Below are 17897 nucleotides of genomic sequence, written 5' to 3'. Positions count from 1 at the left end.
TACATATTACTGTATATGTTATATGGTTTTTAAATTATATTATGCATATGACCATAAATCTATCACAAAAGTTTATTTAATTTAAAAATTATTTATAGGCTTTTAGATTGGATATCATCTCAACTAATTAGGGAAGACAGAGAAGAGAAACCCACTTAAGGTGGACATTTTTACTTAGTTTCATACCAAATAGAACTTGGCCTAAACCTATTAAGTAGTTAGTATTAGATATTTTTAAGCTGGGAGCTGCTGGCTCATGCCTGTAATCCTAACTACTCGGGAGGCTGAGATCTGATGATCATGGTAAGAAACCAGCCTAGAGAGGAAAGTTCATGAGCAGCTTACCTCCAATTAACCATCAAAAAGCTGGAAGTGGAATTGTGGCTCAAGTGGCAGAGTGACAGCCTTGAGCAGAAAAGCCAAGGGATAGCGCCCAGGCCCTGAGATCCAGCCCCAGTACCAGCACACACACACAACAAGGAATGAGGCATGATGGGTCTTCAGGGGCCCTCAAGGCAGTTCAGTATGAGGATGTATGTAAGAGAGGAGATTTACATGACCAAAGCCCATTAGTTGATGAAGGATATGTGTTACCTTTGCTCTGGCATTTCCTATACAGTACTATGATGCTTTATAGGATTTTTTTTTTAATGTATACTAATACTGAGACTTGCTCTCTTGGTTGTGTATGTATATGCATGCGCACGTGTGTGTGTGTGTGTGTGTGTGTGTGTGTGTGTGTGTGTGTGTGTGTGTGTGTGTGTGTGTGTGTGTGTGTGTGTGTGTGTGTGTGTGTGTGTGTACTGGGGCTTGACCTCAGGGCTTGGGTGCTGATCTTGAGCTTTTTTGCTCAAGGCTAGCTCTCTACCATTCCAGCCACAGCTCCACTTCCAACTTTTTAAGTTTATTGGAGATAAGAGTCTCATGGACTTCCTTACCTGAGCTAATTTCAAAACATTATCCTCAGATCTCAGCCTCAAGAGTAGCTAGGATTACAGGCCTGAGTCCCTAGTGCCTAGCTTGTTCGTTTTTTTCACTCAAGGCTGGCAATCACACCTCCCACTTCTGGCTCTATGATTGGTAATTATAGATGAGTCTCATGGAATTTTCTTTTCTTTTGTTTTCCCTCTTTTTTTGATGCTGGTCCTGGGGCTTGAACTCAGTGCCTGAGTGCTGTCCCTAAGCTTTGTGCTCAAGACTAGCACTCTACCATGTGAGCCACAGCTTTGCTTCCAGCTTTTTTAATGGCTAATTATAGTTAAGAGTCTCACAGACTTTCCTGTCTGGGCTGGCTTCAAATCACAATCCTCAGATCTCAGCCTCCTGAGTAGCTAAGATTACAGGCCTGAGCCATTGGCACTTAGCTCATTTGGCTTTTTTACTTAAGGCTAGCATTCTACCACTCAAGCCACACCTCCACTTCTGGCTTTTTGGTAGTTAATTTGAGATGAATCTCATGGACTTTTCTTCCCAATCCTCACATCTCAGCCTCCTGAGTAGCTAGGATTACAGTCATGAGCCACCAGAACCCAGCAACCTTGCAGAATTTTAAGCAAGGTTGTAATGTGATCAGATACTCATCTTGGAATGCACAAAGCAGTGATGTAAGGATGAACTGAAGAGGCTCATCCTGAAAAGGGGTGCAGGAGAGAGATGCTGGGGAGCTGAGGGTACAGAAGGGGGTCACTGCTTTGGCTGCAGGATGGGGGAGGGGTGGAGAGAAGATGGTTTAAATACAAACTTGGAAATCCCAGTGCTACCACAAACATACACTATCAACAGAGGATGTTGGGTCTGGTGATCCTCAAAAGGGGACAATGCCTACGTCATCATGCCTAGACCGTGCAATGCACCCTCTCCTCCAGAGGTGATGTGAAGGAGAAGATAGCCACAGGCAGCCCTTGGAAAACATCACTACTGAAGAATGGGTAGAGGAAGGGAATGGCCTAAAGAAGCCAGGAAAGGAGGAGTCAAAGGGGCGGGAGAGGATCCAGGAATGAATGGTTACCGGGAAACCACAGAGAAAAAGGTGTTGTGAGGAAATGGAGTCACATCTTGCAAAACAAAAAAGGAAAGAGGATACTGGGTATCGGTGTTCATACCTGTAATCCTAACTACTCAAGAAGATGAGATCTGAGGTCTGTGGTTCCAAGCCAGCCTGGACAGAAAAGACTGTGAGACTCTTACCTTTTTTTTTTTTTTTTTTTTTTAACTTTTCTCTCTTTTTTGCCAGCCCTAGCGCTTGAACTCAGGGCCTGGGCACTGTCCCTGAGCTTCTTTTGCTCAAGGCTAGCACTCTGCCACTTGAACCATAGCGCCACTTTCAGCTTTTTCCGTGTATGTGGTACTGAGGAATTGAACCCAGGGCTTCATGCGTGCTAGGCAAGCACTCTACCACTAAGCCACATCCTAGCCCTATGAGGCTCTTATCTTCAATTAACCAGTAAAATACTGGAAGTAGAGCTATATCTTAAGTGATAGAGTGCTAGCCTTGAGTGGAAAAAAGCTAAGCAAGAATGTGAGGCCCTATGCTCAAGCCTCATGACTGGCATAAAAATTAAAAATAACACCTGGGTGCTGGTGGCTCACGCTTGTAATTCTACTCACACCTGTAATCCTCCCTACAGCCGCAATCACCTACTCCAGAGGCTGTGACCTGAAGATCGTGGTTCAAAGCCAGCCTAGGCAGGAAAGCCTATGACACTCGTATCTCCAACTAACCACCAAAAAGCCAAATAGACCTGTGGCTCAAACTTGTAGAGCACTAGTGAAAATGCTCAGGGACAGCACCCAGGCCCTTATTTCAAGCCCCAGGAACAGCATCAAAAAATAAATAAAATAATAAATATATAAAAATATATATAAATACATATATAAAATAACTTTTTGGGGGGGCGCTGTCTCTCAGCTCTTCAGCTCAAGGCTAGTGCTCTACCACTTGAGCCACCTTCCCAGCTCCTAAAATAATTTTTAAAAAGAAAAGAGAGAGAGAGAAAGAAAGAAAGAGAGAGAGAGAGAGAAAGAAAGAAAGAAAGAAAGAAAGAAAGAAAGAAAGAAAGAAAGAAAGAAAGAAAGAAAGAAAGAAAGAAAGAAAGAAAGAAAACCAAGAAAAAAACCACTGATGTGCTCCTTGGGGGTGTGGAGGGTTAATGCAGAGAAAGGAGACAGCAGACACAGTCAGTATGTCAGAAAGGAAACCAACCAAAGCTGAGGACTACAGCTCTGTGTGCTTGGAATGTTCTGGAACAAGTCACAACCGGAAAGAAAATCTCCCAGAATTTTGCTCTCCTAAAACCAGGAGAACTAGGCTACTGAGTAGGCATACACAAAGCAAAATTTTCACTTCCTCCCCTCCCCCTCCCCCTCCCCTCCCCCCTCCCCTCCCCCCTCCCCTCCCCTTCTTCTTCTTCTTCTTCTTCTTTCTTCTTTCTTCTTCTTCTTCTTCTTCTTCTTCTTCTTCTTCTTCTTCTTCTTCTTCTTCTTCTTCTTCTTCTTCTTCTTCTTCTTCTTCTTCTTCTTCTTCTTCTTCTTCTTCTTCTTCTTCTTCTTCTTCTTCATTGTTGTCATTGTCAGTGGTGCTAGTGGTGGTTCCCGTATTGGGGCTTAAATTCACACTCTCTTAGCTTTTTCATTTAAGGCTGGTGCTCCACTTCCAGCTTTTTGTTGGTTAATAAGAGTCTCATGGACTTTCCTGTCCTAGCTGGCCTCAAACTGTCATCTTCAGTTCTCACCTTCCTGAGTAGCTAGGATTAGAGACATAAGGCACCAGCGCCCAACTTCCTTTGTCTTTGCTTGCTTGCTTGCTTGCTTGCTTGCTTGCTTGCTTCCTTCCTTCCTTCCTTCCTTCCTTCCTTTCTTTCTTTCTTTCTTTCTTTCGCTTCTTTCTTTCTTTTGGCCAGTCTTGGCACTGTCCCTGAGCTCAAGGCTAGCACTCTACCACTTGAACCATAGCACCACTTCTGGCTTTTTCTGTGTGTATGGTACTGAGGAATTGAACCCGGGACTTAAAGCATGCTAGGGAAGCACTTTACCACTAAGCCACCTTCTCAGCCCTGCCTTTGCTTTCTTCAAAGGTTTGGAAGTACAATTGAAAGCTGGAAGCCAGAGATGGTCCCTGTGAACCACAGCAATTTGCAGAGTGCCTGGCGGTAGGTGACAGCAAAGCCTCTTGCCCCAGCTGTGTCTGAGGGCAGGCCTGTGGGCATGGTTCTCTCCATCCCCCTACGCCAGGAGGTCTAAACTCCCTGCCCCTCAACCGCCTTGGGAAACTGTCAGAGGACAAGTGTGTCCACTGCTTCCCCTCGCCCACCCCCCTCAGCCTCATTCCTGCCTCTCCAGGTGGGCCCTGGGCCTGCATTGTAAAGGCAGCAGGAACGTGCTCAGCGCCCTGCGGAAGGCCATGGAAGTGGACTTCAAGGACAAAGAATTACACCAATCCCAAGGCATCTACCTCTTCACAGGGGGCATCCCCGACCAGGACGTGGTGGGTAGGCTTGGTGCTGGGCATGTTAGCCTGCTGCTCACAGGCAGCTTCTCTGGGATCGTGTGTGTGTGTGTGTGTGTGTGTGTGTGTGTGTGTGTGTGTGTGTGTGTGTGTGTGTGTGTGTGTGTGTGTGTGTGTGTGTGTGTCCAGGCTTGAACTCAGGGCCTGGGCACTGTCCCTGAGCTTTTTTGCTCAAGACTAGCACTCTATCACTTGAGCCACAGCTCCACTTCTGGCTTTTTTGTGGTTAATTTGGAGATAAGTCTCACTGACTTTTCATTCCTAGGCTGGCTTTAAAACTGTGATCCTCAGATCTGAGATTCCTGAGCTGGGATCTTGAATTCACATGGGGAATTCCCAGTGTGAACCACTGGCGCTCAGCTTTGCTTCTGCTTTTTTTGAGCTAGAAGCTCAACCCAAGGCTTCATGCATGCTAGTCAAGTGCTCTACTCTTCTACCCTTCTAAACTTCATCATGAAGTATACTATACTGACAAGATGTTAAGATACTGTTCCACTCAGAATATTGCCTTTATAATAACAATAAAAAACAATAAAACAAAAAAAAAAACAAAACAAAAAAGCCAAGATGCTGATGCCTATAATACTAGCTACTCAAGAGGCTAAAATCTGAGGGTCGCAGTTCGTTGCCAACCTGGGCAGGAAAGACATGAGACTCTCATCTGCAATAATCTACCAAAAACCCAGAAGTAGAGCTGTAGCTCCAATGGTAGAGCACTTGCCTTGAGCACAAAAGCTCAGGGACAGTGCCCAGGCCCTGAGTTTAAACCCTAGGACCGACAAACAAGCAAACAAAACAAAACAAACAAAAAACCTGTTCCTAGCTCAGCAAGCCTTCTCCTAGAGGGACATCCATGTTGCTGGTCACAGACCAGGACTTCTGTGACCAAGCCAAGAGTCTAAGTCTGCGTCATCCCCTCTATTCATGCTGAGAGAAATCAGTCTCATGGATTTCCATGTTCAGAGCTGAGTACGAGACCCTGCACACAGTAGGGCCAAGAAAGATCAATCAGACTGACATATCAGGAGGCCAGAGGCTTGTAGGCCCTCGGTTACAGGCCTTCTTTCTCTTCTCCCCCACAGCCCACGCTCAGTGCCTACGTGGCCGAGGCCTGTGCAGGCTGTGATATCCAGTTGAACGTGTGTCTATTCTATGTGGGGGAGCCGCACATGGACACTACACCTCCTGCCTGCTATGCCAGCCGGACAGACACAGCTGCTGCCTACAAAGAGATTGCTCAGGCTGCTGGCGGTCGCTTCCACTGGTTTGGAGAAACAGGTGAGTGGGTGTCTCTATGCCACTGACACATTTTACAGAAGGAGCATGTAAATCATACTTCAAAACATAATATTAGGGCTGGAAATGTGGCTCAGTGGTAGAGGGCTTGCCTAGCATGCATGAAGCCCTGAGTTCGATTCCTCTGTACCACATAAACAGAAAAAGCCAGAAGTGGCGCTGTGGCTCAAGTGGTAGAGTGCTAGCCTTGAGTAAAGAAGCCCAGGGACAGTGCCCAGACTCTGAGTTCAAGCCCCAGGACTGGAAAAAAGTAAAGAAATAAGCAAAACATAACATTAGCTGAACACTAGTGGCTCACACCTGTCATAATAAGTACTTAGGTGGCTGAGATGTGAAGATTGCCATTTGCAACCAGCCTGAGCCAGGAAAGTCTGTGAGACTCTTATCTCTAATGAACCAGCAAAGAAGAAGAAGAAGAAGGAAAAGGAGAAGGAGAAGGAGAAGGAGAAGGAGAGGAAGGAGAGGAGGAGGAGGAGGAAGAGGAAGTGGAGGAAGAGGAGGAGGAAAGGAAGAAAAGCTGTGGCTCAAGTGGTAGAGCTCTAAAGTGAAAGTTCAGGGATAGTGCCCAGGCCCTAAGTTCAAGAACTAGCACCAAAAGAGAATATTAAAAATAAATAAATAAATAAATAAAATTAGAGCCAGTAGGGCATTGTACTGCATGAGCCCCAGATTAACCAAAATAGTAAATAAATAATACAAAACTACTGTTCTAGAAGTCAGAAAGTGTGGGGCTGGGAAGATGGCTCAGTGGTAGAGCACTTGCCTTGCATGCCTGAGGCCCTGGGTTCGATTCCTCAGCACCACATAAGCAAAAAGAAAAAAGCTGGAAGTGGCGCTGTGGCTCAAGTGGTAGAGTGCTAGCCTTGAGCTGAAGAGCTGAGGGACAGCGCCCAGGCCCAGAGTTCAGGCCCCACTACCGGACCCCAAAAAAAAAATAGAAGTCAGAAAGTGTTTGATGACACTGACCTGTATACACTTAGACATGACCCAACTGAAATGAAGCTCAGTGGTATAAAAAGTACTTTACAAGCCCAGCACTGGTTGCTCATGCCTGTAATCCTAGCTACTCAGAAAACTGAGATCTGAGGATCAAGGTTCAAAGCCAGCATGGGCAGGAAAATCTGTGATAGTCTTATCTCCAATTAAGCACCAGAAAACTAGAAATGGAGCTGTGGTTCAAAGTGATAGAGCACTAGCCTTGAGCAAAGGAGTGCCAGGACAGCACCCAGGCCCAGAGTTCAAGCCCCATGACCATAGGTGGGGAAAAAAAAGAAGAAAAGAAAAAGTGTTTTGCATACATAAGGCCCTAGGTTCCATTCTCAGTCCTCTCTATCACTACTCTACACACAAAAAAAGAATCAAATGGTAAATTTTATATTTGAATACATTTTTTTTTGCTAGTCTTGGGGCTTGAACCCAGAGCCTGGGCATTATCCCTTGAACCACAGTGCCACTCCAGCTTTTTCTGTACATATGGTACATGAAGAACCAAACTCAGGACTTCATGCATGCTAGGCAAGCACTCTACTGCTAAGCCACATTCCCAGCCCTGGATACAATGTTTTAGTGCGTGCACACATGCGAGCGTGTGTGTGTGTGTGTGTGTGTGTGTGTGTGTGTGTGTGTGTGTGTGTGTGTGTGTGTGTGTGTGTGTGTGTGTGTGTGTGTGTGTGTGTGTGTGTGTGTGTGTGTGTGTGTGTGTGTGTGTGTGTGTGTGTGTATCTGGTTCTGGAGCTTGAACTCAGGGCCTGAATGCAATCCTTGAGTTTTTTTGCTACTCAAGTTTAGCGCACTACCACTTGAGCCACAGCTCTGCGTCCAGCGTTTTGCTGGTTCATTGGAAATAAAATTCTCACAGACTTTCCTGCCTGGGCTGGCTTCGAACCACAATTGTCAGATCGCAGTAGCCAGGGTTACAGGCGTGAGCCGTTAGTGCCCAGCTTACATTTTCTCTTCTATATACTCATTTCAGCAAGCAACAAGTGGATGGGTTGATGAATGCATGAAGTAAATAATATCTTGAGGGGTGTGCACATACCCAAACCATCATGACCACAACATAGCAGTTACCAAGGCTGAGACACAGTGCCTCCAGCCTCCCTGACTCAGTGATATTTGTGTGGCTATAACGTTAGTAGCATCGTGATGGCTCTATGCCCTAAAACGCCCCGGCATATGTCCATCTAAGTTACTGGTGATTATAACTCATCTGGCCCCTTGGGCTGGTGTCCCCTCCACATGCCCCCCTCACCCCACTCATGACTTGCTTTGTTCCCAGGCATTTATGAGAGTGACGACATCAGTGTTATCATAGCCGAGATAGAAAAGGCACTCAACTACTCCCAGAAGGTATGTATGCATGAACTGCAGCCCAGTGCCTAGTCTGGCTTCTAGTGTGTAGTAAGCTCCTAGTGTATGCCAAACTAGGAGGCCCAAAACTCCCACAGAGGCATGACACTTCCAGGAGTGTGAAATTGGGGTGTCAGCAGCCCAAGCTTTCCCCCTGAGGACTCTAGGTTGGATCCTCCTCTGCCTCTTCCTAGCTTTGGTGGGGAGCCATGTTTAATGGGGGGGAGGGTTCTTTATTGCTGGTTAGAAAAGGTGTGGAAGATTTTATTGAAGACCATTGCAATTGCCAAGTACTAATGGTTCGCACCTGTAATCCTTGATTCTCAGGAGGATGAGATCTGTGGATCTGGTTCAAAGCCAGATCATGCAAGAAAGTCTATGAGACTCCAATTAAACACTAAAAAGCCAGAACTGGAGTAGGGCTCAAGTAGTAAAGCACTAGGCTTGAGCAAAAAAAAAAAGTCCAGGAACAAGGCCCAGGCTCTGAGTTCAAGTCCCTGGAAAAGCACACCCCCACCCCCACCCCTTGCCCTCCAAAAAAAGAGATTATTGCAATAGGGAAAGACTGAACTTAATTCCAGATACAACAATGGAAATTATCAAGTAGAAAATGTGGAAAATGCTGGGTGCAGTGGTTCACAGCTGTAATCCTAACTATTCAGGAGGTTGAGATCTGAAAATCCAGGTTCAAAGCCAACAAGGGTAGGAAACTCCTAGAGACTCTTATCTCCAAGTAACAGCCAAAAAGCCAGAAGTGGAGGTGTGGCTTACATGGCAGAGCACCACCCTTGAGCGGAAAATAAAAAACAAAGGGATACCACCCAGGCCCTGAGTTCAAGCCATACCACCAGCACAGGAAAACTTTTGATAAAAATAGAAGAAAAAGTGGGAAATGACAAGCAGAACTTGATATCAAAGCAGGAGGTTCTTACTAAGGGTAGGCCAAAGACATAGAGGTCAACCATTGTGGATAAAGGTCTGATCGGAGGGAGTGGGTTGCATTAAATTAATTCACAGAATTCTTTGCTGAAATTGGGCTAAGCTGACCAAGATTGAGACCTTGTCAAGAAGATTGCTCAGAGGAACCTAACGACAATGTGGTCAAAATGAATCATTCAGCTGGTGGCTCACACCGATGCTCCTAGCTACTAAGGAGGCTGAGATCTGAAGATGTAGATTCAAAGCCAGCAGGCAGGAAAGTTCACAAGACACTAATCTCCAATTAAACACACACACACACACACACACACACACACACACACACACACACACACACACACACACACAAAGCTGGAAGTGGAGCTGTGGCTCAAGTGCATACTGACTCAAGCCACAGGTATAGTGCCCAGGCCCTGAGTTCAAGCCCTGGGGGGAGGAGGGAACATGGAGGGAACATGGGGGTCTCCATTAGATAATTTTTTTTTGTTTGATTGTTTTTTGTGCCTGTACTGGGGCTTGAACTCAGGTCCTGGGCACTGTCCCTTAGCTTTTCACTCAGGTTGGCACTCTACCACTTGAACCACAGCTCCACTCCTGATTTTTGGTGGTTAATTGGAGATGATAATCTTATGGACTTTCCTGGGTTGACTTTGAACTGTGATCTTCAGATCTCAGCCTCCTGAGTAGCTAAGATTATAGGCACAAACCACCAGCATGGCTGCCTAAGTGTCTTACAATAAAAATAGCACTGGCCTAAAAGCCTTGCCCCCATTCCTGAGTAGTGTGGCCTTAGACAGGAACCTTACGCTCACTGAGCTTTGGCTTCCTACTTTATAAGACAGGGATTAAATCATACCTGCCCTGAGGCGTAGTTGGCACGTCTCAGCCTAAGAGTTTGAAGTATTAAGGTATAAGTAGCCCAGTTCCTGCCATATCTTAAGCCTTGGGGTACTTACTGTTAATAAAATCAACCCACAAGCTGGGTGCCAGTGGCTCACACCTGAAATCCTACCTACTTAGGAGGCTAAGATCTCCGTTCGAAGCCTATCCAGGCAAGAGAGTCTGTGAGACTCTTATCTCTAATAAACTACTCAGAAAAAGTCAGAAGTAGATGTAGCTCTGTGGCTCAGGTGGTAGAGCACTAGCCTTGAGCAAATGAAGCTCGGGGCCTGCACCCAAGCCCAGAGTTCAAGCTCCAGGACAGGGAGGGAGGGAGGGAGGGAGGGAGGGAGGAAGGAAGGAAGGAAGGAAGGAAGGAAGGAAGGAAGGAAGGAAGGAAGGAAGGAAGGAAGGAAGGAAGGAAGGAAATCAGTATTCAGCACCAGGTGGCATTCTGGGGACAGAAAGAGGCATCAAGGGGCTCTCCTTGCTCTGTGTGTGTGTGTGTGTGTGTGTGTGTGTGTGTGTGTGTGTGTGTGTGTGTGTGTGTGTGTGTGTGTGTGTGTGTGTGTGTGTGTGTGTGTGTGTGTGTGTGTGTGTCATCGGGGGTATCTCTAACCTTCTCAAACCCCCTTGCAGTGTGCCTTACTCGTGGCCTCATTGAAGAACCATTCACAGAAAGAGCTGGAAAAGGCAGATCTGACAGACAACCTGATGCTGAAGCAAAACCAACCCAGAAAATTCTGTCCTCCCAAGCCCACGGCCCCTTCGGTGGCCAGAATGGTTTGACTCCCCTTTCCCTGATAACACACAGAGGATTTTATGTCCAGCTTGTTGTCTCCTGGTCTTTCCTAGGTCTCCAAATAGCTAGGCTAGATCCCCTCTCCCCCACCCTATGGGCTCCTGCTGCTTGCATCCCAAAGTTTAGCAGTGGCATACAAGACCCTGAGGGTTCCTGGCCCTGCCTATTCACTGCCTGTTAAATGTCTTTTGCATAAATCACCCCCCCCCACACACACACACACAATCAGAATCACCTTTACTGGGAAGATCCTCCATCCTGTAGCAGTGCTACAGGAAATCCTGGAACCACACCCTGACTGAGCCCCTTAACCACAGCATAGTCTTAAAAACAAAACAAAACAAAACACCCCCAGAGTAATTAGTTAATTCCCAGCCAGGAAATTGTATTAGTGGAGAATTCTGTGCATGTAGGCACAGTCTTATTCTAAGACCTCCCTCAGGCCTTCCCAGATTCTAGGGGAAAAGCCCTAGGATCTCAAGATCTTCCTCTCAGGCCTTCAGGGATTCTGGAGCCGACCCCCCCTAGTGAAGAGGTTGGGGTGGGCCTCCTGACCCTGGGCTAGGGAGCCCCGAAAGTGGGCAGCATCCAGACCATTTCCACAGACCACTCAAAGGTATTATTAGCTGGTACAGAGTCCTGGGTGACTTGAACTGTCTCCAAATTCTAGTCATGCCTAGTAAGGAATCTTCCTTTCAAACTTAGATGCTTGCTGCCAGGCACTGGTGACTCATGCCTGTATAATCCTAGCTTTTTAGGAGCCTCAGATCTAGGATCGCAGTTTGAAGCCAACCCAGACAGGAAAGTCCATGAGACTCTTATCTCCAATAAACTACTCAGAGACAACTGGGAGTGGTGCTGTGGCTCAAGTGGTAAAGCATTAGCCTTGACTTAAAAAGCTCAGAGACAGCACCCAGGCCCTAAGTTCAAGCCCCAGGACAGCACCAAGAAACAAAACAAAGGCCGGGCGCTGGTGGCTCACGCCTGTAATCCTAGCTACTCAGGAGGCTGAGATCTGAGGATCGAGGTTCAAAGCCAGCCCGGGCAGGAGAGACCGTGAGACTCCTATCTCCAATAAACCATCAGAAAACCGGAAGTGGCACTGTAGCTCAAGTGGTAGAGTGCTCGCTTTGAGCTGAAGAGCTGAGGGACAGCGCCCAGGCCCAGAGTTCAAGCCCCACGGCCGACAAAAAAAAAAAAAAAAGAAAGAAAAAAAGAAACAAAACAAAAACAAAAGGTAGATGCCTGCTGGCACTGGTGGCTCACGTCTGTAATCCTTGCTGCTCAGAAGACTGAGATCTGAGCATCCAGGTTCGCAGCCAGCAGGGCAGAAATGTCCATGAGACTTTTGTCTTCAATTAACCAGCAATAAGCTGGAAGTGGGTGGAGCTGTGGCTCCAGTGGTAGAGTACTAGCCTTGACTAAAAAAGCTCAGGGAACAGTGTCTAGGCCTTGAGTTCAAGCCCAGGACAGCACCAAAAAAACAAAACAAACAAAAAAACCCCATTTGAGTGGACATAGACATTACCCTAGTAGGATGAGGGGTGGATAACTGATCATGAACGTTCTGGCAAACTCCCATAGTGCAATCTGGCGCCTTCTCATACTGTTCAGAGTCCCTTCTGAACCTGCTGTCAAGCACATCTGAGGGTAGGCTCCGACCCTTCCACCTCCTCCATACAGACATTTCTGATTGACAGAGCAAGGGTGGAGTGATGGGCTGCCACAGGGACCAGGCCTCTGATGGAAAAGATGGCCTGTTTTCTAGAACATTAAAGATGACCTGGTCAGAGAGAAGAGCCCTCTGCTGAAACCTCAGAAGTTGCCTGCATTCAGTAGCAAAGCAGCCATCTTCCCAGGTAAGGCATGGTGCTAGCCAAGGCAGGAAGGAGGGAAAGCTCCAGGGACCACCAATGCACGGATGGATAATGATAAGTGAGTAACCAGTGATTGCTGGCACTGATGGCTCACACCTGTAAGCCTAACTACTCAGGAGGCTGAGATCTGAGGACCATGGATTGAAGCCAGCCTGAACATGAAAGGCCATGAGACTCTTATCTCCAATTAACCACCTAAAAAGCAGAAGTGGAGCTATGGCTCAGAGTGGTAGAGTGCTAGCCTTGAGCAAAACAGTCAGGGACAGCGCCCAAGCCTTGAGTTCAAGCCCCATGACTGACAAACAATAGTAGTAGTAGCAGTAGTAGCAATAGTAGTAGTAGTAGTAGTAATCAGTGATCGTGAATATTGACCAGGTACCTGCCCATTTGCCCAGATGATCCCTGTAAGACCTGTCAGTCAGTCCTAGGTGGGAGGTTCTCTATGGGTTCCTTCATTTTAATGACACAGAAGACTCAGGATCAGAGGAGTTCCTGATGTGCCAGCTGGTCTTGATGGTCATGCGAGAGCATTATTTTATGAATGTAATCATTCAGACTGTATGTTCATTTTAAAATCAAAGGTACAGCTACCCAGGAGGCTGAGATCTGAGGATGGTGATGTGAAGTCAGCTTCAGCAGGAAAGTATAGACCTAGATAAATAGCCTAAATAGCCCAGGGCAGAGTTCAGGAGTCAGCAAGATTAGGGTGGGGAGAGAGAGAGAGAGAGAGAGAGAGAGAGAGAGAGAGAGAGAGTGTGAGCGCGCGCGCACCAGTCCTGGGGCTTGAACTCAAGGCCTCACATTCTTTTTTTTTTTTGGGGGGGGGTCTGGTTGTGGGGCCTGAACTCTGGGCCTGGGTGCTGCCCCTCAGCTCTTCAGCTCAAGGCTAGCGCTCTACCACTGAGCCAACTTCCCAGCCCCTGGCCTCACATTCTTGCTTGGCTTTTTTGCTCAAGGTTAGCACTCTTATCTCTTGAGCCACAGCTCCACTTCCCACTTTTTTGCTGATTAATTGGAGATAAGAGTTTCACAGACTTTCCTGCACAGGCTGGCTTCAAACTGTGATCCTCAGATCTCAGCCTCCTGAGTTGCTAGGATTACAAGTGTGAGCCACAGAGCCCTGGCTTCCTTGTACTTCTTACCAGTTCCTCTGTAACCTGAGGGCAATGTGAATCTGAGAAGGCACAAGGCACATAAGCCCTTGGCACCTATCAGGACTCAGTGGGGCTAACTCTAGCAATTCCTGATCCAGGCAAGGTCGGGGGACCTGGGGTAGAGACAAGAGGTGCCTAGAAGCCCCCTCAGAGCCCCATTTACAGGAGTACAACAGCTGGAACGTGCCGGGCTGTATAGCTGTGCTGAAGGAACCCATGAGACCAACTCACCCAACCAAATAATGTCCTCTAGCTGCAGATCTGCCCAAGAAAGAAGCAGTGGCAGAACAGAGGCAGAAGACCAAAACCAGGGCAGCAGACGCAGCTCTCACCCTGTTCTGCACAGAGTCTGGGAATCATGTGGGTAAGCTGGAGCCTACACAAGTGTCTGAACAGCCCCTCTGGCTTTGTGAAGGACAGCAGGCCTTGGTGGAAAGCCCACCGGGCACTCTACCACTGCTTTACCTGAAGGGCCTCTGTTGTAGGCCTGTCTTCAAAGAATTCAGTTCTTCCAACCCAGGAAAATGGATATGCAAAGTCCATACTGCCAGAGAATAAAGAAAGTCAATATTCAAGATGAGACTCCTGTGGCCCTGAGTCACTCTGGGACCCATCCAAGATGGACAGTTTCCTGCCAGGCATCAGTAGCTCATGCCTGTAGCTACTCAGGAGGCTGAGATCTGAAGATCAAAGTTCAAAGCCAGCCCAGGCAGGAAAGTCTGGAAGACTCTTATCTCCAATTAACCACCAAAAAGCCAGAAGTAGAACTGTGGCTCAAGTGGTAGAGCACTAGCCTTCACCAATAAGGTTCAGGAACAGCACCTAGGCCCTGAGTTCAAGCCCCAGGACTGGTATACACACGATAAATAACAGTTTCTTCATACCCAAGACTGGTTGGGAAAGGGATGGAGATTTCCCAAGCCCCCCTAAATGATTCCTTGTGTTAGCTTTCTGTAAATGTGTCCAAAATACCTGGGAGAACAACTTAAAGGAAAGAATTCTTTATTTTGGTTCATGGTTTCAGCCTCTCATGACAGGGAGTTGGGGAGAATGTGGCAGAGTAGTGCATATTATGGTGGACAAGAAGCAGAAAAAGAGGAGGGACCCAGGGACCAGATAGAAGCTTCACAGGCACGGGGCTGGGAAGGTGGCTCAGTGGTAGAGCACTTGCCTTGCATTCCTGAGGCCCTGGGTTCGATTCCTCAGCACCACATAAGCAGAAAGAAAAAAGCCGGAAGTGGTGCTGTGGCTCAAGTGGTAGAGTGCTAGCCTTGAGCTGAAGAGCTGAGGGACAGCGCCCAGGCCCAGAGTTCAGGCCCCACGACCGGACCCCCCCAAAAAAAAAAAAAAAAAAAAAAGCTTCACAGGCACACCTCCAGTGACCTACTACTTTTCCATCTTAGTTCTGCCTTGTAAAGTTTCTAGAACCTTCCAAGATAATGCTATCAGCTACGTAGCATTATGTGAGCTTTTTGTTGTTGTTTTTAAGCGAAGAGGGGAATCCTTCATATCCAAACAATAACAGTAGCAATCTGAGTAAGGGATCATTGCTATGTGGAAAAAGGAGGCCCTGAACAATTTCTCCATCTGCCTAAGAGCCTCACTGTTTACCTCATTCACAAATTGTATAGAAGGAATTTTGCAACTAACTTGACTAGCAGGGAAACTGACCTGAGAAAGGGAGGTATGTTGCAGGAGGGAAGAAGTATGCTGGAAATGACTTTGCTCCATTTCTCCTAGGCTCTGTGTTCAGTAAGTACCCACCAGGAAGGGGTTTAAGAAAGCCTAATTCTTCTCCTGAGCTACCCAGGAAGGATACCGTTTGCTCAAGTAAAGAGGTAATTCCTTGCACCAACCACTACTTCTATGAGGGAGGGCATACTTAAACTAGAGGACAAGCCTGAGAAAATGATTGCTTACTATAGTGGATAAAGGGCTGGGAAGGTGGCTCAGTGGTAAAGCGCTTTCCTTGCATGCATGAGGCCCTGGGTTCGATTCCTCAGCACCACATAAGCAAAAAGAAAAAAAGCTGGAAGTGGTGCTGTGGCTCAAGTGGTAGAGCGCTAGCCTTGAGCTGAAGAGTTGAGGGACAGCACCCAGGCTCAGAGTTCAGGCCCCACGACCGGACCCAAAAAAACAAACAAACACAAAACTATAGTGGATAAAGTAAATAGACCTAAGTTCAAAATATGAGTCTGCTATTTCTTGAGCTAGCTGACCTTGGGGAGGAAGATCACATATTTGCATGCAGTGTCTACATTTGTAAACTGAAGATGATTACTCCTACACAATAAGATTGAGGTGAGAATTAATCAGAGTGTATTTTGTATGAAGTATTTTAATAGTATCAGGTTTTTTAGATTGCAAGCAACAAATTCTGGTTTGTATCACTTCCCCCAACTAGTCAATGAAAATCTGATCTTTGTTCCAATTAGGTGATCCTAGGTGCTATGCTCTGATTGGTTTGAACCTTGGTGTTCTAGCTTATCTCATTGGGATGAAGTGCCTGAAATTATCTTAACTGGGTTAGAATCTAGACTTTAGACCAATGAGGACTTTCCATCCAAAGTTTGTGGTTAGACAGTTACAATGGATATTGGGAAAGCAAGAATGTCACTAGATAAGGGATGAATAGAATCTTAATAAATTTTCTTCCCTGTCCCCAATTTCTTGTGACAGCTCCCCTGAGCTGACTATGAGGGATTCCCAGTAAGGATCAGGAACCCCAATATTTCGACCCTGTGACAGATTTCAGGGTTTCTTTTGTGGGCTTTTTTGTTCTTTTTTAATTTTTGTGCCAGTACTTGGGCTTGAAATTGAGGCCTGGGTGCTACCCCTTAGCTTTTTTACTGGTACTCTACCACTTGATCAACACCTCCACTTTTGGCTTTGTTGGTGGTTAATTGGACATAAGAGTCTCATAGGCTTTTTTTTTTTTAAATCTGGGCTGCCTTTTAACCTCAGATCTCAGCCTCCTGAGTAGCTAGGATGATTTACAGGCATGAGCCCACACCCCCCAGCTTTCAAATGTGTGTTTTTAACAGCTAAGGAATAACCCAGTCAAGCCTGAGTTACCTACATAATAGGCAGTTCTTTATATGTAACAATAGTTTCTTTCTTGTATCCTAAAGTGGTTAGCAAACTGTGGGCTGAAAAAACTGAAGATGGAGATTTCCAGATGCTTTGGTCCCATCTGCAGCCATCAGAAGGCAGCTCAAAGGTCGGCGTCAGCCAGACACTGTGGCATCTTCCCCAGCATAAATGTCCACGTGAGTCTCAGCGCTGTGACGCCCTTCTCAGTAGAGAGCTCATGCTGTAGAGCAGAAGCATCAGATCCCACCAAGGTGTCAGTGTCTAGTTCTTGTAATCCTAGCTACTCAGGGGGCTGAGATCTGAGGGTCATAGTTCAAACCCAGCCTGGGTAGGAAAGTCTGTGAGTCTCTGATCTCCAATCACCAAAAAGCCAAAAGTGGCTCAAGTGGCAAAGTGCTTAGCCCTAAACCTAAAAGCATAAAAGTGCCCAGGCTCTGAGTTCAAGCCCCAGGACCAACAACAACAATAAAAAAAAAAAATGGAGATACAATTTTTTTCTTATCCCAGTGACTTCATTCATTCTCTAATTCCCAGAATTCCTGAACTATACATTGAACTATAAATCCAATAGTAAAAAGAAAAAGAGCTTTTAAATAAATAAAAAAACAGGCAGGGCAGCTGGGCGCCGGTGGCTCACGCCTGTAATCCTAGCTACTCAGGAGGCTGCAGTCTGAGGATCCTGCAGTTCAAAGCCAACCTGGGCTGGAAAGTCCGTGAAACTCTTATCTCCAATAAACCACTAGAAAACCGGAAGTGGCACTGTGACTCAAGTGGTAGAGCGCTCGCCTTGAACTGAAGAGCCCAGGGACAGCGCCCAAGCCCAGAGTTCAAGCCCCATGACCGACAGAAAGAAAGAAAAGGAAGAAAGGAAAGAAGGTAGGAAGGAAGGAAGGAAGGAAGGAAGGAAGGAAGGAAGGAAGAAAGAAAGCTGCAAGTGGCACTGTGGCTCAAGTGGTAGAGTGCTTACCTTGAACTGAAGAGCACAGGGACAGCGCCCAAGCCCA

The 17897-nt window shown here is 46.7% G+C and overlaps 1 protein-coding gene across 2 annotated transcripts in view; it reads left to right on the top strand.

Annotated features, from left to right (window-relative positions):
- Vwa3a (von Willebrand factor A domain containing 3A) overlaps nt 1-17897 on the top strand; it is a 62624-nt gene that overhangs the window by 32766 nt on the left and 11961 nt on the right. For both annotated transcript variants that reach the window (XM_070004363.1, XM_070004364.1), the window contains exons 19-27: nt 4074-4148; nt 4339-4483; nt 5587-5782; nt 8079-8149; nt 10607-10750; nt 12538-12628; nt 14054-14164; nt 15541-15638; nt 16932-17069. In XM_070004363.1, the coding sequence (XP_069860464.1) occupies nt 4074-4148; nt 4339-4483; nt 5587-5782; nt 8079-8149; nt 10607-10750; nt 12538-12628; nt 14054-14164; nt 15541-15638; nt 16932-17069 (1069 nt within the window). The remainder of the gene's footprint in view (nt 1-4073; nt 4149-4338; nt 4484-5586; nt 5783-8078; nt 8150-10606; nt 10751-12537; nt 12629-14053; nt 14165-15540; nt 15639-16931; nt 17070-17897) is intronic.

The sequence above is a fragment of the Dipodomys merriami genome, unplaced genomic scaffold, assembly GCF_024711535.1.
Source record: "Dipodomys merriami isolate MVZ:Mamm:240054 unplaced genomic scaffold, mDipMer1.0.p SCAF_62, whole genome shotgun sequence".
Classification (NCBI taxonomy): domain Eukaryota; kingdom Metazoa; phylum Chordata; class Mammalia; order Rodentia; family Heteromyidae; genus Dipodomys; species Dipodomys merriami.
The sequence above is the reverse complement of the archived record's forward strand: the minus strand, read 5'-3'. Positions and strand labels throughout refer to the sequence as shown.